The sequence below is a fragment of the Lagopus leucura genome, unplaced genomic scaffold (assembly GCF_019238085.1).
Source record: "Lagopus leucura isolate 7727_CA_CO unplaced genomic scaffold, USGS_WTPT01 Super-Scaffold_100014, whole genome shotgun sequence".
NCBI lineage: Eukaryota > Metazoa > Chordata > Aves > Galliformes > Phasianidae > Lagopus > Lagopus leucura.
Window position 1 is genome coordinate 6,104,765 of NW_024962268.1, and position 24,415 is coordinate 6,129,179.

General features: G+C 37.9%; 1 protein-coding gene and 1 long non-coding RNA gene across 2 annotated transcripts in view; one reads left to right on the plus strand and one right to left on the minus strand.

Annotated features, from left to right (window-relative positions):
• The window catches only part of LOC122182238 (interleukin-31 receptor subunit alpha-like), a 26,338-nt gene extending 2,439 nt beyond the window's left edge, over positions 1 to 23,899 (plus strand). The window contains exons 3-15 of the mRNA XM_042875350.1: positions 1,769 to 1,880; positions 4,836 to 5,002; positions 6,173 to 6,312; positions 7,035 to 7,170; positions 7,317 to 7,399; positions 12,239 to 12,449; positions 14,326 to 14,484; positions 15,527 to 15,649; positions 16,279 to 16,431; positions 18,115 to 18,258; positions 19,115 to 19,208; positions 21,415 to 21,478; positions 23,313 to 23,899. Of these exons, the coding sequence (XP_042731284.1) occupies positions 1,769 to 1,880; positions 4,836 to 5,002; positions 6,173 to 6,312; positions 7,035 to 7,170; positions 7,317 to 7,399; positions 12,239 to 12,449; positions 14,326 to 14,484; positions 15,527 to 15,649; positions 16,279 to 16,431; positions 18,115 to 18,258; positions 19,115 to 19,208; positions 21,415 to 21,478; positions 23,313 to 23,798 (2,072 nt within the window). The 3' untranslated portion in view covers positions 23,799 to 23,899. The remainder of the gene's footprint in view (positions 1 to 1,768; positions 1,881 to 4,835; positions 5,003 to 6,172; positions 6,313 to 7,034; positions 7,171 to 7,316; positions 7,400 to 12,238; positions 12,450 to 14,325; positions 14,485 to 15,526; positions 15,650 to 16,278; positions 16,432 to 18,114; positions 18,259 to 19,114; positions 19,209 to 21,414; positions 21,479 to 23,312) is intronic.
• Positions 1 to 24,415, minus strand: part of LOC122182239 — a 46,654-nt gene that overhangs the window by 15,985 nt on the left and 6,254 nt on the right. The gene's annotated exons all lie outside the window — the stretch shown is intronic.

Consider the following 24,415-nt stretch of genomic DNA (forward strand, 5'->3'; position numbering starts at 1 on the left):
AAGAAAAGAAAAGAAAAGAAAAGAAAAGAAAAGAAAAGAAAAGAAAAAGACACAACTAAACAAACAAACAAAAAAACACCTGCATTTTCTTTCTGCACCTCTTTTTAAAAGTGTGGGTGATACTTTGGCTGACTCTTCAGACAATAAAACACAAAGCAAAAGGAGGACAGTCGGATTTTATGACTACGGTTTCTGATAAGAGATTTCTGAAATATTAAAGTATGTTTAACCACTACAGATTAATACATCCTTTAAGAATATCATCAATGTTTAACTACCCCTTGTCTGAACCACACACATATGTTCAATTGCAAAAACAAAATGAAACAAAAAAAAACACAAAACCTTTTACCAAAAATTAAGCACATCATTCTGTTTGAAAATTCATGCTCTTGCTTTGTAATGCAATCTTTGTGAGTCTGGGAGCATACAGCAGACTATGAACTCCACAAAGAGGTGATTGATGATTTTGGACTAATTCTGGAATCTGGTCAATCCATTCTTGAAAAATAGTCCTAGCTACACTGGTGTAATGACTTGCAAGAAATTCCCCAGTAAATCTTACAGGTTGGAAACTGTAGAAATATCACACTTGTCCTTGGTATTGATCATCAAAATGCCAGCCCTCTCTCTTTTTTTTTTCATACACACTTAAAATTAATTGATTAAGAAATAAATTATTGCATGGAATTAATTTCTAAGGTGTGTGTGAGGTCTAGAAGACCCTCCGTTTCGGCCTACACTTTCCAAAATATCTACAGACTCATGTTTAACAGTCAGTAAGTTGCTACTGACAAAGCTGTTGTCACATCCAGTTTGCAATCTTTCCAACAAAGAGGGTCTCTCCCCACACAGGACAGTTGCTCCTCGTTCTGCAAGGTTCTCAAGCCATAGTAACTCCCTGGTGAACATGGGCTGCTCTGAAGATCTGGAGCAACCTCCCAGGAGGCACTGTCTTACATATGTTCCAGCAAACAGCTGAGTGGTGCCACACAGTTCCTGTTCCCAGTCTGTCACATCAGCAGAGACACTGAGGGCACAACAGACACTGTCTGACAGAGACAGAAAGTGCGAAACCACAGAAAAGAGAGTTGGGAGTCTAAAACCAAAGGTATGCTAGGGTAGAAGGTTCACAGCAATTTCGTCATGTGCTATAAGGAAATTATCTTGCAAGAACTTTACTCAAAGTAACCCAAACAGATGATAAAAAAATATAAATGCTTCCTTGTATTCATGAAATTATTTTGTCCCAGGGAACGTAGTAGTGCTTTCCATGGTATGAAGGTACTCCAATCAAATTAAAAGAAAAACAGTTCAAGCTCTAAAGAAGAGCAGTGGCAAGCAGGAAGCAAAACTGTCACTGCTCACACTCACTGCTCAGTGCTGTGTCAAATGTGTCACAACACAGCTGCAGGAAAGCAAGTGTTTTCACACTGTGTTTTTTGGTGCAGAATAGCTCTTAAAGGAAACATAAAACATAGGGAGAATGGTCCTTTTTCTATAGTCACATAAGAAAACTGTTTTATTTGGAAACATGACTGATCATGTTTAAATTCTCTAAATGTTTCTTGTTTAAATGTTAGTGAGCTGCTTACCTTGAGAACAAACATGACATAAGGCTCATACAGCAGCTACTTATTTCATTTTACAAAGAATACAGCTTGTTTTGCATTTTTTCTCCTTTGATTCTGCTAGTTATATTGCCCCTATTGATTGTAAATAGTTGTTGGTGATGGGTCTTTTCCAGTCCATGTATTCCATCTTACAGATTGGGACAATGAATTGGCCTGTTACAAAGAACTAAGTGAGGATCTAACCTGTACCTGGCTGCCGGCACCCAGTGCTCCAAATAGTATTAATTACACCTTATTTTTAAAATGGTAAGTCTAAAAGTCACTTCAGAAAATGAATAGTTATCATTGCTGTCTGGTCATTCCTACCTGCTTAAATTTTTTTCATACATATTTAATCATATTGTAGGTTGTTACACAATACTGATCAAGCCTTTCAATTTCAATTCTTACTGACTTAGTAAGAGCTGCACATTTCAAACTGCAGGGAGAGTGACACTGGCAGCACACATGATACTAAGCAGACACTTCTGTTTGCTTTATAATCAATGCAGAAACAGCTGGAATTTGTGCTTGAACAGATCTACAGAAAAGTTTGAAACAGGTGCATAGAGTCAACAACCATTTGTCTAATCTGAAGAACAGTGATGTACCATTTTCTAATTTCTTGAGGAGTGCCCAGAAAACTACTCAGGATTGGACTGAGAGGACTTCAGTTGTAGCAACTGTACTTACCCATCTTTTCCACTGATTCATTAAATGCTGAGCAAGCTAAAACCTCCACCTTCCCTCCCAGTTTTAAGGAAAAGATAACAGAACAAACATGTAGGTTAGTAACCATATTTCAGAGATGTGACATTAGCTCTTCCAACCACTAATTGTCTTCACTATCCACTGAGAACATGGAAATGATACCACAGCTACCTCCCTCCACCCAATAAACAATGTTTTATCCAATAAATAACTTCTTCTTTCTGCAATTTGCTAGTCATTAGTCACCTTTCCATGCACCAAAAATCTCTGTTTGAAACTTTATTTCCAAAGACCATTTAATTAATTACTTTTGTCTAGTGACTTGCAGCAAATATTCAACACTAATGCATTCTAAGTTTCAAAGATTGAGTTTCATTATGCAATATTATTATGTTAAACCAGATAACCAATGAAATGCTGGATATGCTACATTAAAGAAAATAAAATAGATTCTGAAGTATCTTACTGCAGTTGCAAATTAGCGAGTTTAATAGGTGAAATTAAATTGTAGAGGTTAATAACAAAATACGTCTATCTCCAGTTGCTTCATTTTTTTAAGAGAGCTAAAGCAAAGAAATGAGGTAAAATGCAGATGTGAAGATTAAATCAACATCTGCCCACTGGACTGTTAATGTTGCTGCCTCCGTATCTTCATTACGAAAGAGATTTTCCTCACTTTACCTCTTTGTATTTTGGATTTGCCATGAGATTAAGGGCAAGAGTATTTGTAATGTAGTTGCTCTTTGTATGTCCAGTCAAAATCAGAGTGTATTATTGGTAAATTGCAGAGTTGATGCTATGAACAGAAAAGGCAGTAAAAAGGGAAAGAGATGGTAGGATAGGAGAGATGCAATTGTCTCACAGAGATACAAGTTTTCCCAATCTAGAGTCAGAATTTGAATCTCAGCCTCCTAGGCTTCAGCCTGATAATCCGAAAGAAAAACTTTCTTCTCCCTTTTTATTGTTTTGGAAGGAAAATAACAAGCATTCAAAGGATTTTTTTCCTGCTTGCCTAGAAGATGACATCACTCCATCTGCAAGCAATGTTAGACTAGCACTGAAATTTTTTCTTTTCTTTGCACTTTACAATTTAATTGTCAGAAAGAAAAGTATTAAAGAATAACACTCCCACAGAGATGTTCAAATCAAGCATTCAAAATCATAGTTTGAAATATTAATGGCTGATTCACAACTAGTCTGAAGCAAAAGACAAGGGAAGCTTCCAGGAGTTTTGTTCTATTATAAAATGTTCTATCATGATCAGCACATTTAATACTTGAAGTATCTAGGTATGTAATTAGTATGCTTATCCACTTCTTTTTAAGAATATTGAATTAGAACAGCTTTAGCCTTGGAAAATATGTTTTGTATGCATCAGAGAGCAAATGGCAGAGCAGGATCTGGGGGGATGTCCAAACAGAACAAGAACAGTCTTTCATTTAATGCCTGAAAACTGAGTGTGAGAAAACACACACACACAAAAGTTAAATCTTATTTCCCTAAGTCCTGCTTTTCTTTGCACATTCTTTGCATTCACGTGTACTCCCAAATCCTACATACTCAGGACCACATTTCTGCAGCAACTGCTTACATGAAGAACACCTTGCAGAACTTAAGCTTTCACTACAGATCAAAGGAAAAGGCTAAAACTTCAGCTGGCTTCCAGAAGGTTGCCTCTTAAAAGGGAATTCTGGGACAGTGTACACTGACTGCCTCCTGCACTTGCTCTTCTTCCTGCTGTTAACTGCTTTGAGCAATGGTATTGGATGAGATGATTTCCATACATCCAGTCCAACCTCAGCTATTTTGAGAGTCAGTGAACTGTGGAATTCTGTCTGCATTAAATGGCTTGAGACATAGCAAAACAAACTGCCTAAATGGTTCCAAGAACTTCTGGACAGTCAATACACGTTATGGCCACTGAATTTTTTTTAATTTATAATACAAACTTGGCCAGCTGTTGGCCTGATTGAGAATCAAGGTTGTACAACGTATGTTTCCATTATCCAGCCTGAAGCATATAGCAATTATGAAAATCACTTTTATATAAAAGCTTTACTGTACAGTCGCATAAGTTGAAGGCACTTTTTATCTTGCAAATATGCTCTTTAGATGGTAGACCTGCCCTATTAGCTTACTTTTACCATGACAGCTTCAACTCTCACACATCTAACAGTACCTTCTAAAAGCTGTTTATGTCCCATTTTAATCTTAAAGAAAACTATATAGATCTTTGTCTTTTATCACACTGTGCCTCATAAATGTAAAGAATTTAGCAGTTCTCCAGTACACAACATGTATTTGCAAGGTTAAGCTAGGATTGCTAGGATACTGGAATTACATTTGCTGTTTCAAGCTGCTCAGTCCTCACTTTCAAGTTTTCAAAATGATGACTTTGTTTATGAGTACCTGGAAAGCTAGGAGTTGTTATAATGATGCTTATGAGGAAAAAAAAGTGTATGATAAACCAGCAAAAAGTTTGGCTTTCATTCTTATTCCTCTTCTCTGAAGGGAGAGAATCACAAAGCTTTTTAGAAGAAACACTTCATCACCTTCCATCACAATAGAACGAAAAAATCTCTTCATGAACCGTTCTGCATCTATCTGGATAGCAGTGAACTATGCTCATGCCAGCTGTGTGAAAGGAAAGAACATTTCAGTTACACCAAGAAAAGCAGGTATTATATCTTCATGATCTGTATTACTGCAGTGTCCTGCTGAAGCAATGGTATGATTTTCTTCAAAATTATTTTCAAAATGTTATCTCCTGCCATACACTTATCCTTTTCACTGATTCAGAGCACTGCAGTTTGGCCTTCCTTATTGGCTTCTTTATGAAATCTTTATTGAAGTCCATAGCGGAAGTCCATCCATTTTTATGATATCAGGACTTTAAATCTGATTTTTTTTGCTGAACTATAAAATACTATACCCAAAAAAACTATATAGTGACATTTGCATACCATACTTCACCAGCTTCCTCTATTTCTGATGGTTTTTGTAACTTCTTTATCATAGAATCATAGAATTGCTCAGATTGGAAAAGATATTCATCATCAGCAAGTCCAACCGTAACCTAACCATAGTACCCTAACCTTAATAACTCTCCACTACAATGTGAGGAGTCACATATTTACAAAGAACAGGCTGACACCGTATCATACATTCAAGGAATTTTTTCTACAGACAATTCACATTTTGGGAAAACTTCAAATTTCAGCTATTTTTTAAGGCCAGTTACCTATTACACAGTACTACAAGGGGCATGTGAAAAAAATTAATCCTATGAGCTATGCACTGCAGATGCCTATTCACAGATTCTCAACTGAGTTAACATCAAGATCTTCTGAAATCCTAAACTTCCCAGAGTAACAATTTTTTTAATTTTAATTAAGTTTCAAAAGTGCTTCTCATTGCTGAAAGGCACTATCAGTAAAACCCAAATTACCACTATGACTCCTTGGGAGATTTTCAGAGGGAAAACTGTCCATTTGGATTAAAAATTATATAGATAAACACAGTTGCTGAAATTGGAATCTTTTCTACAGTTCACAATTAGAAGTACTCCTGATGTTTTGATTTTGCCTTTCAGACTCACGGAGCACCTGTTTAAAGAAAGGATTTTACTGATATCAGAAGTAGCGTTCACAAAAGAATTACACACACAAACCCAAATTTGTTGATACTATAAAGATTTAGTAAATACTTATTTCCAATTTTTCTAAGTCTCATACTGTTTGATGTTCTCAGCCAACTCCTCCATTTTTGGCAAAACACACCCAATTGACACATAATATCCAAAGCTTTCCTGCTTCCCCTGTACTGATGTAATCTGTTCCCAATTGCAGGGAAGTGTTTGACACCATCTAACATAAAAGCTCATCAGATCACAAAGCAATTGGTCATAAAATGGAACTTACCTACAACTCCTACAGAATACGAGTTGAGATACAGAGAGGCACTGACAAAAGCCACTCAGTGGACAACGGTAAGTATTTCCATATGCCTCTTGAGAACATGAGGAGGTTCATTTTCAGCTCAGTAGTACGTAGTACATACAGCTACATGGCAGGATATAAACAGGACATTGTTGTAGCACACAAAAACATGGATAGCAAGAGAACACAGCGCATGACTTGCTGGCAAATCTCACAGTATTCTCTTAGTTACCTGCCAATAGATTCTGAACTGTTTGAAAGAGAAAAATTAGTAGTTTTATGCTGAAAAAAAGAAAACCAATATCACTATATCATATGGTTCATTAACTTGTCAATAAGGCATACCAACCAACGGAGGAAAAGCTGACGATCTAGAAAGGGTATCAGAAATGATAGCCAGATCTGATTACACTTTAATTAAAAGACTATATTATTTTCTCTACTATTATCATTAGAGACCAGGTTGCTGTAATACTGTTCTTCAGAATGCCAGTAAAGATCAAAGTCAAATAAGTGATGATTTTTCAATGTATGTAACATGGAATCCATTTTTAAGAGGGGGTTAACCTGCACTACTGCTTACATGTCCTGATAGAACATAATTAGTTGAAAAAGGGAGTATCATCTTTCAAGAATCAAATAAAAATTACTAATATATACAGTAATTCTTCATTGATGATGGCAACTGCTACTTTTGGTCAGAACTTTTGTTTTTTGATTGAGAAAAACATTAATATAAGATTGTCTTATTGCAAACATCATTTGCTTTTAGGTGCCCATAGAAACCAATGCTGTTAACATCACTGTTTCAAATGCTGCATCTTCATATATCATTCAGCTCAGATGTATAACCAAGGATGGTCTTCATTGTGTTTGCATTTGGAGTAAAGAGATTTTGGTCCCTCACAGTAAGTTAATTTCCTGGGAACAAGCATAAGTGGAAAAACCCTTTTCCAATTTTATAATGTATGAACATTGTCAAATACTGTTGAAAATATTAAGACCGACCTGATTTCTATGAGTGCGCATCTCTATCTTTTCCCATGTTTACCAGAGCTCATGAACAAGCCAAGAATATCATATAATGCAACTACAGAAATATCATCAGGCAGAAGAAGTGTTCTTCTTAAGTGGGAGGTAATTTTCTCTCATTATGTTAAAACCATACCATTAATTCATTACTTTATAGGGGAAGAATAGACTTTCTCATTGTATGAGGACTACAGTGTACAAGAAAAAGGTATTGAATACTGAACTTGTGCTCTAGGATTCACTGCATTTGTATGGTGGTAAATCAGGTTCCAGAAATTAGCAAGGAAAAGGCACAATAATTTATAAACTACTTAAATTTATAGAAACCTCCAGGCTCAAATCACTGACTAGAATAAAGATTCTTTCCAATTAGCAGTAAACACTGGTGAATCTCAGGTTAACTATGAAATTAATTTTCCTTGAAAAAACTTTATAAGCCATACACAAGTGACATATCTTCTGTTAGACATGTTCCTAAGAAGCATTATTATTCTCAAGAGAGATAAAAAGTTTTTAGAAAAGCATCTTTTAAGACTACTGATTTAAATATTCAGAAGTGCAAATACATTATAATGAGAGAAAAGGAGCATACCAAAACAACACCTAGCTGAACATATCCCACAACCATATTTAAAATTCACTCTATAAATCATAGGCTTCCCCTTTTCTGTAACAGGTGTCATTATCAGCTGACTGACTGTGCTCATCAGTCACTCTTACTAGCTCAAGTTCTCTTGATAAGAAAAGGATAGCTGACAGTCTGGAATTCCCATTTAAAGGGCCCACGGGTCCACAAGCAAGGTCTTACTGTTGTTTTTTAGTTGGAAGCTCACTCTGTCCAGATGCTGAGAGAATGAACATCTACGAATTCTCAGAAACTTACCATAGGAAATGTCTGAAGCAGAGTCTGTGTCTGTCTCTGAAGACAGGGGTTGGCAGAGTTTTTAAATATCAAAAAAATATGGGAAGTTTTGTAAAGACTCCTTTCTGTTTCTGTTAAGGGGGAAAAAAAGACAGCAGAGAAAATAATTTCCTCCTTTGGTTAGGATGAGATATCCCTTCTTTTCCTTTTTCTCCTTAGAAGAAGGAAAAGCTGCAAGGTAAATGATTCACTTTATGATAAAGTAAATTGTACTTGGCAATTCCAATGTTAAGAGAAGACAACGGTCTCTACTGATGAATTTTAATTTAAAAATATCTACATTAAATACAGGATCAAGGCTAGGAGCTTCTTTCAGGATAACTCTTGTACTGAACTAGTATACTAAATAAGGTTCAAGTACATCATCAAAGGATTGAGGGAAGGAGTATACGCAGTAATTAACATGTTAAAGTGAAAAGGAAAAATAGAGGTAGCAGGAGAAGGGAGGCTCACCTGACAAACTTGCTTAAGCCAATCTCAAACAAACATTAAAAAAAAAAATTTTAAATGTCACAGTCTACCTGTAGTTCCTCTGATTTTTTATGTTCAATGTGTAAGCTTTACATAAGTTGGATGAAAAGGCACAGAAAAGGTGATTTCAGCTCATTAGACGTTAAGGTCCAACTTGGAAGTGCGTACTATTTTTATAGAAATAATATGAGATCTCCTGCAGGACTGCACAAGATAGACAGTGCTTTTCCTTCTCAGTCTAAGTTCTGTTGGTTTTTGTCATGCGTTGCATATCCTAGGAATAATTTTCCCTGCATACACTCATTTTCCATTTTCAAAGTCTGATCATAGAGTCACAGATCACAGAATGGCCCAGGTTGGAAGGTTCCTCAAGGATCATGAATCTCCGAACCCCCTGCCACGGCAGGGCCTCCAAATTCCCATTTAATAGTAGGCCAGGCTGCCCAGGGCCCCATCCAACCTGGCCTTGAACACCTCCAGGCACGGGGCATCCACAACCTCTCTGGGCAGCCTGTTCCAGCACCTCACCACTTTCTGTAAAGAATTTCCCCCTGACATCCAACCTAAATCTTTCCTTTCTCAAGTTAAAACCATTTCCCCTTGTCCTGCCATTATCTATCCTTGAAAAGTGTTGACTCCCATTCTGTTTATAGGCTCCCTTAGGTACTGAAAAGCTGCAATGAGGTCACCGCGCAGCCTTCTTTTCTCCAGGCTGAACAAGCCCAGCTCCCTCAGCCTGTCTTTGTAGGGGAGGTGCTCCAGTCCCCTGATCATCTTCATGGCTCTCTTCTGGACCCAATCCAACAACCCTCTGTCTCTCTTATACTGGGGGCTCCAGACCTGAACACAGTACTGCAGATGGGGCCTCACAAGAGCAGAGTAGAGAGGCACAATTATCTCCCGCCTGTTCCTGCTGGCCACCCCTCTTCTGATGGAGCCCAGGATACCATTTGCTTTCTGAGCTGCAAGAGCACACTGCTGGCTCATGTTAAGCTTTTCATCCATCAGGACCCACAGGTCCTTCTCTGCAGGGCTGCTCTCAAGGACTGCTCCTTCCACTCTGTATAAATGTCTTGGCTTCCTCCAGTCCAAGTGCAAAACCTTGCACTTGGTTGTGTTGAACCTCATCAGGTTCATCCGGGCCACCTTTCAAGTCTGTTGATGTTCCTCTGAATGGCATCCCTTCCTTCTACTGTGTCAACCGCACCACTCAGCTTGGTGTCATCAGCAAACTTGCTGACAGCGCACTCGATTCCTTCATCAATATCACTGATAAAGATGTTAAAGAGCACCGGTCCCAAGACAGACCTCTGGGAACACTGCTTGTTACCAGCCTCCGCCTGTACATAAAACTATTAATCACCACTCTTTGTCTGCAGCCTTCCAACCAATTCCTTATCCATCAAGTGATCCACCCATCAAATCCACATCCCTCCAATTTGGAGATAAGGATGTGATGGGGGACGATGTCAAAGGCCTTGCTCAAGTCCAGTTAAATGATATTGACCGCCTTCCCTTTGTCCACCAATGCCTTCACTTCATCATAGAAGCCACCAGATTGGTTAAGCATGGCCTTCCCCTGGTGAAGCTGTGCTGGCTGTCTAGGATCACACTCTCATTCCTCATGTGATCAAGCATGACATGCAGAAGGATCTGTTCCATGATCTTCCCAGGTACACAGGTGAAACTCACCAGTCTGTAGTTCCACAGGTTCTCCTTGCTCCCTTTCTTATAAATGGGAGTGACGTGACCCTTCCTCCAGTCATCTGGGACCTCACCTGACAGCCACGACTTTTCAAATATGATGAAGAGTGGCTCAGCAACAACCTCAGCCAGCTCCTTCAGAACCCTGGGATGCACGCCATCCAGCCCCATAGCCCTGTACACATGCTGTCTCATGAGGTGGTCTCGGACTTGCTCTGTCCTTACAGTGAGGGGGGAGATTTACCGCCCCAGTCCCCACCTAGAGGTTTAGGGATGTAGGGCTCAGGAACATAAGAAATATTAGAATCCTGGCTGCCAGTATAGACTGAGGCAAAGAGCTCATTCAGTACCTCAGCCTTCTCTTCATCTGTTGAAGCCAGTTCTCCTTTTACATTTACCAGAGGAGGTACACTTGCTTTGGCCTTTGATCTCTTCTGGCCAATGTACCTGTAGAATGTCTTCCTATTGTTTTTCACGTCCCTTGCCAAGTTCAGTTCTGCCTGCACCTTGGCTTTCCTGACCCCACATCTGCAAGTATGGACGGCATCCCTGTATTCTTCCCAGGTGACACAACCTTGTTTCCAGAGCTTGTACGCACCTTTCTTTGCCCTCAGTATGCCCAGCAGGTCCTTGCTGAGCCATGCCCATTTCCTATCTCCTTTGCCTGGTTTCTTATTCAGAGGGATGGAGAGTTCTTGTGCTCTCAGGAAGGTATCCCTGAAGAGTAGCCAGCTCTCCTCAACATCTTTAAGGACAGCATCCCAACAATTGGCCAACAATTCTTTCAACAGCTTAAAGTTCACTCTTCCAAAGTTCAGGGTTCTGACCCCACTCTTCACCAGACCCACATTCCTCAAAATCACGAATTCAACCAGGGCATGGTCCCTGCAGCCCAGGCTGCCTCCATCCTTAACACCTTTAATGATCTCCTCTGCATTGGTGAGCAACGATTAGAGGATTAGGGGACACTAATCTGATTAGAGGACATTATTCCCCCAGAAGCTTCATCAGAGCTTCAAACAGTGGGATCAATTCTTTCTTCAGTATCTTGAGAAAAACTTCTGTTGTTTCCATTTTAAGAGCTTCCAGCATTAGCAGTATTAGTAGTATAGTTTACTAGATGTCATCCTCTCTATGTTACTCTGAAATTATCCAATTATTTCATTAAGAAACTCTCCTAATTTTGTGTTAGCTTTCCACTATTAATTCTGCGCCAAGGTGACCAAGAAATAATAACCACCCTTGATATCAAGTGTCGGAGAATCCCCAGGCTTTATGTTTTTATTTCTATTTCTAACTAAATTGTAGTAATTTCCATTTTCGTGCACTAATTTTCTCATCTCTCATGAAGATTAACACATGGCTGAATCACCACCTAAAAATTTCTATCAATGAATATACATTTCAAAGTTGTAGTATCATTACCAGCATTTATACTCAAAGAGACCAGACGATTAACAGCCTAGTAGATGAACATTCCCTGAGGCATAAATTGCAATTGAACACCTCTCATTAACTTTCAAGCTTCTAATTATGATGGATATATGTTCCAATGAAGTGTAAAGAACATTGCTGCTTCTTCAGTGCTGCTATTACTAATTGGATACACATTACTAAGATTCCAATTAAGCAAAACCTCTAATCCTGTGTTTAAATCCTTTCAATTTAAGAATGCTTTTAATATTAAGAAAATGGTCTGCTTCACTGATTCCTGATATCTAATTGAAATAGTATGATATTATCCCCAATATTAAAAATGATATTTTGTTTCTATAATTCCATTGCTCTTAATTTTCAACACAGGACATAATAACATTTATAGAATAATAACCTTTTTATTCTTTTAGGTAATGCAAAGTGAGAACGCCATTGGATACTACATTGATGTTGAAAGAATACCCAACAGTTGCTGGGATTCACCAAATCGCATCATTCTAAAGGACAGAAAGGTTCTTCTAAATATCTCTATGGCTTACTATAGGATTCATATTTCTGCCTATAACAAAGCTGGACAATCTCCACAAACCATCTACACTGTCCCAGATTTCTCTGCAACAGGTACTTATCATTTACTGATCTGATTGGTGGAAAAGTTTTATAAGCAATCTCTAGACCAGCTTTTTGGCAGTCTGAAGGGAGCCTACAGAAAAGCTGGGGAGAGACTTTTTATCAGGGCATGTTGCAACAGGATGAGGGGAAATGGCTTTAAACCAGAAGAGAGTAGATTTAGACTAAATATCAGGAAGGAATTCTTTCCTGTGATGGTGCTGAAACACTGGAACAGGTTTCCCAGTGAGGTTGTGAATGCCCCTTCCCTGGAAGCATTCAAGGCCCCTTCCCTGGATGGGGCTTTGAGCAACCTGGTCTAGAGGGAGGTGTCCCTGCCTACAGCAGGGGTTTGGAATTAGGTGATCTTAAAGGTCCCTTCCAACCCAAACCATTCTATGATTCTATGATTCTGATTATTTCTTAAGAAAGGATTTTGCTGGAAATTAACCAACAGACCAAGCAATTAAACATTTCTTGTACCACTTCTTGTTTTCTCAAGTTAGAGAAATAGCAATATGTTAGATCTATCTAGAAAGGCTTATGATGTGTACTCAAAATTAAGTAGATTCCAGCCTTTTAAACAAAGTTGTCAGAATTATGTGCAAATAAAAGCTTTTGGAGTTAAATAACTGGTAAGACACAGATTTATCCCCGCTGGTACATGAAAGAAAGAATAGGTAGGATGTGTACATCCTATTCCAATGAAGATGTAAGCGTTCTGATATCCGAAACCACAGGATTTTTAATTCTGACTATTATACAATGATCTTATTATAGTATAAGCTAGTTTTCTTTATTATAATCTTGAGCTACAGCAACTTAAATACAAGATTCTCACTTTTCTTGGGAATGCCTTTTGTGTTTTTTTTTTTTTTAAATCAAGCTATAGCATTCACAAATGTTGCAAGGATCAAACAGCTGCAAACAGTTACTTTTCCAGAATTTTCTAACGTGCCTCTCATTCTGTTCTCCTTCGCCTGCAAATTCCTAGTAGTTTATTTCTCCTGCTTGCATTTGATTGCTTTAGCTCTTTTCTAATACAATACGTGATGCCATCTCTCCAAGACATTCTTCATCTAAGAACCACATATTTATTAAATATCAGCCTGTCTTTCATGGCTTTCTCCAGACATCTGTTTTAGATTTGGTTTCACATACAGGCAGGCTCACTATACCTGTGGTGAATTACTGGGAAAATATTACATTAAGTTTGTTCGCAGGACAAATTCCTTCTCAGCATGCACAACTCTTGTGAAAATGTACAGACTTTTTTTTTTTTTTTTTAATTCTACTCTATTACAATGGTTTTCAGAATAAATGAAATACAGAAATTTGTCTGTCGTAAGATTCAGTTTTTACCCCGCATGATAGGGTGTTTTTCTTCTATATAAGTTTCATTTAAGAAGTCTTCTCTAGTTTAATAATCTGTCTCAAAAAACAACAGAATTTTTAAATAATTTTGCATTTTCTGCAAGAATGACACTAAGTTACACAGCTACAAAATGTAATTAGCTCCTTCTCCTCCGCCAGGTAAGAGTGATCACACAGTTGTTCTGCCTATAGCGGTTAATAGCAGTTCTCAGGAGATTGTTTAGCAGTGTTAGCCATCCCCTGCCTGAGGCATGGAGCAGCCATTTCCCCTTTAAGAAATTAAAGGTCCTGAACAGCAGTTAACACTGGAGGTCCCAGAGTCTATTGCAGAGTGCTAGTTGCTAAATTTCCTTTAATGACATAAAAGAGTAGGTATTACTGTGTGGTCATCAACATGATAACTACTTAATGAAGAATCTTCAGATGAATCAGAGAAAAAGACAGAAAAACACTGATGGGGAAGGGACAGTCTGCTTTCGTGTTAATTCATATCCAATGGTATATTTGTTTACAGATTTGCCTGGCCAAATTAATGTTAAGCCTCACGGAACTAATGTGGTTGTCACCTGGAATCCAGAATACAGTCCAAAATGTTTTGTGGTTGACTGGGGCACTCGTAAAGAGGATATGCGCATGAAAATAGTAGCTACAGCTGCTGGAAATTTCACGTTAGGTAAAAGCAACAGCCACATCTCATACTGGCACCATTTCACTTACTGGTTATTTTTGGCTGGGGAGGGAAGGATTTTCATACTGTTTTTAAGAGCAAACCAAGGATCCAGCTAAGTGTACCCTATCCAACAATAAAATAACATCTACTTTTAAGAAACACCAAAGCAGAGAAAATAAAGATCCTTCAGCAGGATTCTTCTAGTCACATCTGGGCAGGAGATGTAGCTGAACTGCAGTTGCTGGCAAGAGGTCTCTCCTTTCCCAAATTCAGGCAGGCCTATACGCTACTTTTTGGCTAACACAGTGGCATAGGAACAAATAAAAGTATTTCTTGTCCCTAATTTCAAATATAATCTTCTCTGATGCATACTTTCCCCTGTATTATTTTTTGTCCCCACAGCTGTGCTGTCAAAGCACAAACTCTCAACTCCTGTACCTACAAATCTGGGTATGAAGAGTTGCCGGCGGAGATCAGTTTACAGAACAGTCATCCAAAACCTCTATTGAAATCACATAAGTGACTCTTGCAGACACCATTCTGAACTGTCTTTTATGCATAGTATAGAACACTTAAGTTCAGATTTATGTAAATAGGTGCAGCGTTTTCCTCAGTCCTGCAGTATCTGCGCTGTCACATTACATCTACTGTTCTGCATGTTTTTAAATATGCTGGCTGAGAGAAACATTGTTCATTTGAACTAAGATGTGTGAACTTATTTTTGTTCACTGCTTTTTGTACAGCAGTTCAAGCTTCCCAGAGGTGGATTTTGGGAAAACATGGCATCTTTTAAAAACAAACCAGAGCTACATCTTGTTCTACTTTTGAAATAGTTTCTGTAAAGTACTGAAAGTCAGTGAGAAAGGATTCATACCTTTTATGCTCACTGTAAAGGACTATATCTTTAAGCTATGCTTTGAGGCACAGGAATTTATACGATCTATGCAAAAAAACTGTGAGGTTGTTTTCCCTCTTCCCCTTCCTCCTCCTTTTCAATGATGATAACTTTTCAGTAAGCACTGAAATACGTCTGTTTGTTTTCCAGACAATATTAATCCATATAAGTTGTACAAAATCATGGTGCATGCATCTGATGTGTGTCAGTGTGAAAGTTTCAGAGGACATGAAAAGACTTTCGGAGTAACCCACTTTTACTCAGTTGAAGGAGGTACTCCTCTTTTTTATATATTTATGTTCCTTATATTTCTTCTCATTTCCTATCTGCAGCAAAAAAATAAAAAATTAAAAAACTCCAACATGTTTCTTTTCCAGGTGACTTAACATGCTAGTATAGTTAGCATTGCCTTTGGTTCTAGAAGTTATACACTGGCAAGAAATGACCTGAATGCTTTTCCCTAGTGACAGATCCATTAAAATGTTGTTATTACACATGACACTACAAAAATAACAGAAAGGGGGCACCTGAGTTATTACTCCTTGTAGCTCAAATGTAATTGTAACTGAAGTCAGATTTCCCAATAGAAATTCAATGATGTCTTATATCACAAATTGAAATTAATACAACTCTGACTGCTGAAGTAAAAGTGTTTGTAATGAGTTAATGATAGAGTTAATGATGAGATAATGATAGTGAAGATTACCTCCTTGGGCATTTCTTAATATCTGAGTGCTTTACTGTATGGAATACTGTATGTATTCCTCTTTTGTTTTCCACCTTTTATATTGTACTTATGACAAATAGAATGAAGTAAAGATCTCCCCAGGTAGCAGCTAGGTTTCAGTCATATATGTCTACAGCATTAATGTTAATGCGGATCTTATTTTCTGAATTTTAAGTTCCTAGGATAGGACCCACTAATATAACAATTCTAAATATCACAAAGCATTCTGCATTTGTGAAGTGGTCTCAAATATCTGCTGAAGACTGTATGGGCTTTCTCCAGGGATACAAAATCAAATACACAGATTCATCAATGAAAAAGTTTCTGGGTAAGTCTCCATTGCTCAGAACGTAGCAGTAGTTCAGTGTTACGACAGAAATTTTTTCATACAGAGCCATTAATGTGCATTAATTAAAAGCACACTACTGAATCAGATTTCCCTGGGAACAGAGTGCTTCCAAAGATCAGCTTCTGGTTAGGGTTTTTCTGCTCTTGATGACTTCAAGAAAATTATATGTATTCATAGGAACATCTCAGATTAAATATTGATAAGAAAAATTCCCTTAAAACATACAGTTTTAAGACAACAATAGAATTTCCCCATAACACTGAAAGGAAGATATATCTTTTAGTATTTCTGAGGTCTTATGATTTCAATCACAATACTTTTATGCTTCACTGCAATTCAGCTAGGTTTGGCTCTGAGCATTTTTTTTAAATTCTATTTGCTGTAAATTTTTTCATACTTCTTACCTGTTTTGAAAGACATGGTTATAAATTTTAGAACATTTTCTTTAATTGATAGCCTTATTTATTGCTTAACTACAAAAGATAAACCTTCTACACATTGAAATAAAGCTCATAGCTATGCAGCTGCAAGCTCAAGCTACTTAAGTTTGGGGGAAAATAACCACTACTTTTATCTCTTTTGTTAAACATACCATAAACAATAATGCATTAATTTTGTACATATTGACTTTTAAATACAATTAAAGACATATTATGGAAGACAAATAGCACTTATGGCCTGAGAAAAGAGAAAAACAAGGATTCTATAGGTCTTATTGGTGTATGTCTTCAGAAGACCACAAAAAATAACAGAAGCTTGAAGTTTACAGCCCTGTGTTCCCTGAAGTTAGCTTCCCTGAGTTTGACAGAGAATTCAGGGAGCTCTACTTCACCATGGGTACCTATCAGAGAGTGGAAGAGGAGACACAAGGGAGTCCACAAGGCTGAACTTTATTTTTTTACTCACCCCTAATGATCAGTACAACAGTAACACAACAACTGATTCCCATGTTTTCCAGATGGGAATAATAATTTTACTGGAGAATTCTAGGGTACCTGCAGGCTACAGTAACATTTCTAAGATCTCAGATTCTCAATAGCAAACTTGAAAAATAATTTCTGCCAAGTTTAAGGTGTTCTACTGCACTGATTATTCTAACTGGTGGAAAAGTCATCACAGCATCAGAAAAAATGGATTGAGATCAAAATTCTAAAAAGCAGATGCAGTTGAATATATTGACATTTTTCTGTACAGAACCCAAAATAATGGTACTGATACTGACTGATATGAATAACTACTCATTATGGCAGTGAGGGTAACGCAAAGGTCTTGTCTTGCAACTACCATTCAGTCATTGCTTAGAGGCAGTTCAGGTGCTTTGCTCTTTCCATGTCCTTATTTCAACTCCAACAACAAGGGGTTATCATGAAACCATAGTACAGCATGTCAGGTGTATATCCTATTAAACACAGCCTACCGTACTTATCACCTAAATATCCTGGTGTGTTAGGATCTCATGCTTTTTTACATCTGAAAGCCAAATGCATGTAAGTATTTTGAAGAATCTTACACCCACCCAAAGAAAATCTGCATAGTGTGGCTTTCGACGTGTGGATCAGGACATAGGAATTTTGCCTTTTTCCTAGTCAACTACACAGATACAGACTCAAATAATAGAAATCATCTCACTGCCCCATTCTCTAACCACTCTTGTGTTTTCAGCTGCTAGCATCAACTCTTCTACTACAAGTTACCATCTTACTGGACTTAAGGAAAAGACCATCTACCGTGTAGAGATTTCAGGATTCACTAAAGCTGGAGAAGGATCACCATCTTTTTCACCACAATTCAGTACTCTAAAATATGGTACTGTGGAATCTGCATGCTACTGCGTTGCCCAGCAGCAATCTTGGCTTTATATGCCATTACACAAAGTATTATTCTACACCCTTTCTCTTTTCCCTGCTTTTCAAGCAATAACAAAGTGCTCATGCACAGGATTTATTATTCAGTTCTTGGTTTACTGATAACAAAGGCAAAATTGTTCAGTTGCTACTGATGAACTGTGTATCATGAAACTCTGCCTATATTTCTTTACCTAACATGCAGAGAAGATTTAACTAGGGTACCTCATCTTCATAACATTCTGTGATTTTTTTCATGTTAATTATATTAACTTATCTTTATTTATTGCAAACTCTTATCACAGGTTTCAGTAGTCGGAATAATCTGGCTTTGATTTACAAAGTTCAGTTGTCTTTGTTCTTGGCAAAATCTTGATCACATAAAGCTGGTTTGCAGTTAGATACCTCAGCAAAACCTTCTTTTTTTGCAAAAAGAAAGTCAGTCTTTCTACTGTGGCTGTTGATCAAATCTTCTGTTTTCTGATAACTAGAGTCCTTTTTATCTAATATGTTCTATCATTCACTGGCAAGAATTTGCTTGTTTCACAGATGCCTCAATAGGCTAAGGCATTGTATTATATATTATATATATGTATATATATATTTCAATTATATATATAATATTTATAATTATATATTGTATTCACATGTGGTTAGTTAGGATATGGACTCTCAAGTCATTTCAACACATTATCAATTGGACAGAACAGGAATCCCAGAATATGAGTTAAGTCTGACTCATGTTTAAAGTATATCAAAGCGTTTCTGTATACTTGATAGCACAAGTCTGAGTCAGTCTTTTTGTTGCTTCCCATCAGAAAAAGGAGAATTTGAAGGTTTAATGACTGGCCTTTGTTTCAGCATGTTTGCTCTGGTTTTTGCACCTATGACATGTATTCTGATGCTTAAGAGGTAAGAAGTGAATACTGACTAATGCTATTAACAATAACTCCCTTTTATTTAACTCTGATTTTCATAGCACTGTGCCTTTTTTTGGTCATCAAAAGCAAATCAATTTAAAAGCACAAGGAAAAAAGCTCACCCCATACATTTACACAGTGAGAGAATTTACAAACCAGTAACAAGCTTATTTAAATACTTTGTCAAAAACCTATAACATTTTGCTTTTGATAACTGATTACTTCCAGTCTCACATACCCTTGGTAAGAACTAGAATCATTTATCCCAGTAGAAAATGGGCTACAGATAAGAAAACAATGGTGTATTTAATCAGTTTATTCTTTCATTCCCAACTGATGGTCATGTCTTTCCTATGGAAATGCAGGAGGAAATTCCACCAGTACACGTACAAATGCTGCAATCAAAGCATTTTCCTCTAAGCACATTTAGATTTTACTGTACAAATTACTCACATGTGAAAATAATGAGAAGAAATGGATGAGTACGAAGAAGAGAGAATAACAAGGGTGCCTGCAAGATATGGATGAGGGAAGTGGTCTTCCCCTCAAATTAATCTGAGGTGCAGTGAGGGCCGTATACTAACACTGAAAGAAAATGGCTTGCAAACTGATTCTGATACTTTTCTCATAAACTTAGTAGCATACAACCATTCTGATCACTATTACGATGACCTAGGATGCCACCTACCCTGCTTCTCCCTTTAGAAAGCACCAGCTCCAGATGATGAATATGAAGCCTTTAAAAAGGGACTAACCAGTTACAAAATCTATCTTTACACGGTCAGTGAGGAGATCAGATAAACTACAGCCTTAGGCTTTACCTTAACGAAGTACTTGACATCTAATGAAGTCTAGATTTGACTTTAAGACCAGACAACACTGAAGTCAGTGCTGAGGCAAGGTGATGGCCTAGATAACCTCATGCTGTTTCTCATAAATGTGCTGACATTTTTCATGTAGATATGAGTCATTGCCCAGAGCTCCCACAGTACAGCTCTGACAGCAGCTGCTGGCAGGGAGAAGCTCAGAGGGAAAGTGCTGAGGGATGTTCTACAGCGACCTGGGGTGACAGGAGAGATGGTGTGCCACCATCATGGCCTGTCCTCTTGGAAAGGAAGAAGGAGGAGAAAGACCCTTACCTCATCCTGATCACTAGAGAGGGAGAAAGTGGGGCCTTTCTGCCAGAGCTGCTCAATGTCCCTGCTTTCTAGAGATGCTCCTTCACAAGCAGCCCTTGCTTTGTGCCATTCGCAGCGGATGAAAGGCAGCTTCTTCTCCCCAGAGCTGTCAAAAGCGGTGCAGGGAGCAGGTTCCAAGGCCTGCATGTACCTGTGAAGGTAACAACCAGACTGCTTAGAGACCAGCTGTCAGTTTTGTGGTTTTGAGCCCTAGGAACAAGAAAGGAGCTGGAAAGAAAAGCCTATGAGAGGGCTGAGGACAAACAGCCACCTGAAACTGATGAGTATGGCACCATTCTGAGCCATGCTCTACTTCCCTCTGGGAGGATCAAGCTTTGAAACAAACAGTGGCTTTTGATTTTGCAGCATTTTAGAGTAAATTATCACTTACACTACAGCTATGGCAGAAACAAACTAGTGATGGTATGTTTGTGTCAGATGAAATGGTGAGATACTATAATTCCTTCCAGAAAGGGCTGAACTCATACTGTGAGAAAAGAATAGTACCCACGTTGCTCTCCACATTCCATTGCAGATTGCAGATCCTAGGGAGAGCTTTCTCCAGACCAGATGCGTGATTGTAAAGAAAAATGTAGCTTTCTTTTTTTTTTTTTTTTTTTTTTTTTTTTTTTTTCCTTAAGGAAAACTAAACTATGTAGAAAGGAGAAAATACTCTCTAAAACAAAAGTCATCCTACAGGTCCTCAAAGAATATAGAGATTTTTGTGGAAATGATAATGAATTAGGAATATGTGACAACAAAACTACAGGAAGACACAACATTGCCAGCTTGTGTCACAATTAATTTGTCCTTAAACAAAGATACTAACTCACCATCTCAACATAATCTAGCAAGTTTGGCCTAGAGTTTTTAATTGCCATCATGCTTAATAGTCACTTAGAGCATCTTGTTTTGATGGTCATGAAAATACCAATAAGATGTAGATACGGCAGTTAATTTAAATGCATAGGAAATGCCATTTATTTAACCTGTCAATAAACTTAGGATATTTGTTTACAGGTTGAAAATATCATGCTGGTCCAGTGTACCAAATCCAAGAAAGAGCAGTGCAATCCAAGATATGGCAAGTACAGTTCCAACGGTGTGAAAACAATGTACTAGAAAAGTCTTACCTGCTTATTAATCACTATCACTAGCTATTACTGTTTTCACACTTCATCCTAACATAAGTCTCATTCCAAGAGTTGGGAAGCTAGGGTTGTATCAGAAATACACAAATGGGAAGGTTGTTGTTTAGGCAGAGGCTGTATACATCTTTTGGCTTAATAAAGGTCCTCAGACTCCCTTTGAAAACACTTTAGATCACACTTAAACGAACTGTTGTTAAAAGAACAAGAAAATGTTGAATGGGTGGAGTTGTTGAGAGGGACAAGTTCAGTTATACCTAGTCCCTTTTCAACAGCTGGAACAGATTACTAAGTACAAGTTATACAAAGTAACACATTGTGGTCTAATTCCACAAAAGTGGAATTCACAAGAGGTAATGTGTACAGTGTTTTCTGAAGCCCAGTCTTCACCTCCCTGTCCCTGCATCCTTCTGCAGAAATTCTGGGGCTTTAGCTTGTCAGCTGGTAGCTATCTGAGGAGGCATCTACTAGTCAAGAGGCAACATAGTTCAAGAGCACCTTCAAACCTTCCCTACCCACAGAATTCCTCTATGTTCTGGTAAGGCTATTCGAATTTCAGGACTAACAAAGTGCCTGGAAAATAGCTAGAATACGTGATTCTGCTCCTCTTTTGCTGGTACCTGATAAAGTCCTTCCTCAAGTACAACTCAGTTTACCTCCCAAGTCTCAGACTGCTAACCATTATGTTTTTGGAATAGGAATTTGTGCTGTTTCCTTTTAAAATAATTTTGATTTTCCTGGCAGACCTAAACTTAGTTTGGCACTTGTAGAGCTAGCTTCTCAGGCCAACATTGTAAGCTATGGCAAAGCAGACTTGTGTCTATTTAGGACAAGGGAATGTTAGCCTAAATAAGCCTAAATCAAGTGAAATACATATTTCTTGATGTATCCTGATGGATAGAGATACAAATATGTCACTTCTTTGTTTCTAAGATTTAAGCCGATGAGAGCATGTCATTGTCAAGCTAAGCTGAAGTCAGAGTTTGGAGAGCTTAAAATGACATATTCACATAGGAAGAGGCAAGTGTACAATTAAAGATCAGAAGAGAAGCTTCAAGATAGTATCTACAGCCCAGCCCTGTCAAAATCTAAGACAACAGAGCAAAATAACTAGCAATGACATTAATGAAGATACTGACAGGCTATTCATAATCAAGAGGTTAGATGAAGATAAGTTTTTTTTTCTTCTTTTGTATAACAAAAAAGCCTGAAATCTGCCCTTTTGCTTTTCTTATTTAATAGCAATCAAGAAGTTTGCTTTCCCGTAGGAGCTGCAATCTCCCTACACATTAGTCAGACTAGAGATATGATGAGGGCATGGTTCAGTGCTGTGGCTGATGAGGAGTAGATGCTATGGGGCTTCTGTCACAATTTAAGGTTGTGAGCCTACAGCTGGACTAAAGAAGGTTAATGTCTGTGTGCAAGGGCTGGCACAGACCATGCTTTGGTGTTGTGACTATTCAGGATACGATAGGTAGAAACAGATCCTTGTCATGCTTTGTCAGATCACGCTGGTCCTGGGAGCTGGAAAGATTACAACCAATGCATACTGTTCATACATTAAAAAAATCAGTTCTTGTATAGAACTTATTTTAGATTAGTTAGTAAAGAGTTAGGGCTGCTGATCATAATAAATGGAATAATGGAAGTGCACGTCATGGAAGTTACCTCTTAACTTTGTTCTTTTGGCATTTATTTCAATATATTGACAATTTCACTTTGCCAAGATATTATACCAATGTTACAATTTCTTCTTGTCTTTCCTTGCAGAGCAACTGGAAACCCATTTCAAAATCACTGCTTCAAACCCTGCCAGACAATGATACCACCAGCCTTTATGTCATAGAGCACGAGGAAAAGGCATCTTTGAAGTTAGAGCACTTTACAGATGGCAGAGAAGACAGCAAGCATGACATCAGAGAGTCAGAAGAACCTAGCAATAATATAGGCATAAATATAATACATAAAGAAATCCCTGAAAAAACAGTTACAAATGAAAAAGATGGAATAATTTCCTTTACGGTACCCCTCTTGAGTGACTATACCAGCATGGAGTGCAGCCAGAAAGCTCTGATGAGTCTGACAGTGAAGCTGCCTGCAAGACCTGCTCACCGTCACCTGGAAATGGAACTAAGTAGTAAGCCAACACAAACTGAACATCAAGTTTTGTTTGCTCCCCAGGACTACCTCAAACAAAGCCAGGTAGTATTTTTGCCACCTAGACCAACTTCGGTGGGAAAAGTCGATTTGAACTGAGGAATCTTGAAAAATTCAACTTTCAAAACCTCAGGTACATGAATGCAGGGCATTAAGAGCATATAAGACAGTGACTTTGTGATGAGAACTGTGCTCTAGTTCAGTGGGCATCCTTCCTCAGACCCCTTGGTCTGAGGAAAACTATTTCTAGTCGTCTAGTCTAAAAACAACAATTTCTAGTCATCAGAAGAGCTTGCTACTCAGTATTAGCAGTGTAAGATCTGGTTTTCAGATATAACAATAAACTTTATTCTTTATTCTTTACTTCAGTAAAAATCCTACAAAAACCACCTACCATGACAAAGGTCTCTAGTTGAATGAACAAAATAGTGGGATGCCTTGAATTTAGGAATAGAAAATGATGCTTACCCATCTATGGAACTTAGATGAATAATCCTGATGAAGAAAAGATGGTAACAAGTGTTATTATTACCAAAGTTTTACTTGCATTAAGGCTATTTCTTCTTATGTTTATCTACACAGACAGAAATCCATTTATATTCTTGTGTGTGATGAGGTTGCAGATACTATTTCACCTTGTGTACAATAACAAAAACTGTGAAACAAAATTAATGAGCTGAATAGCTAGTTCATTTAGTCATTCCCCAAGCTTTGCA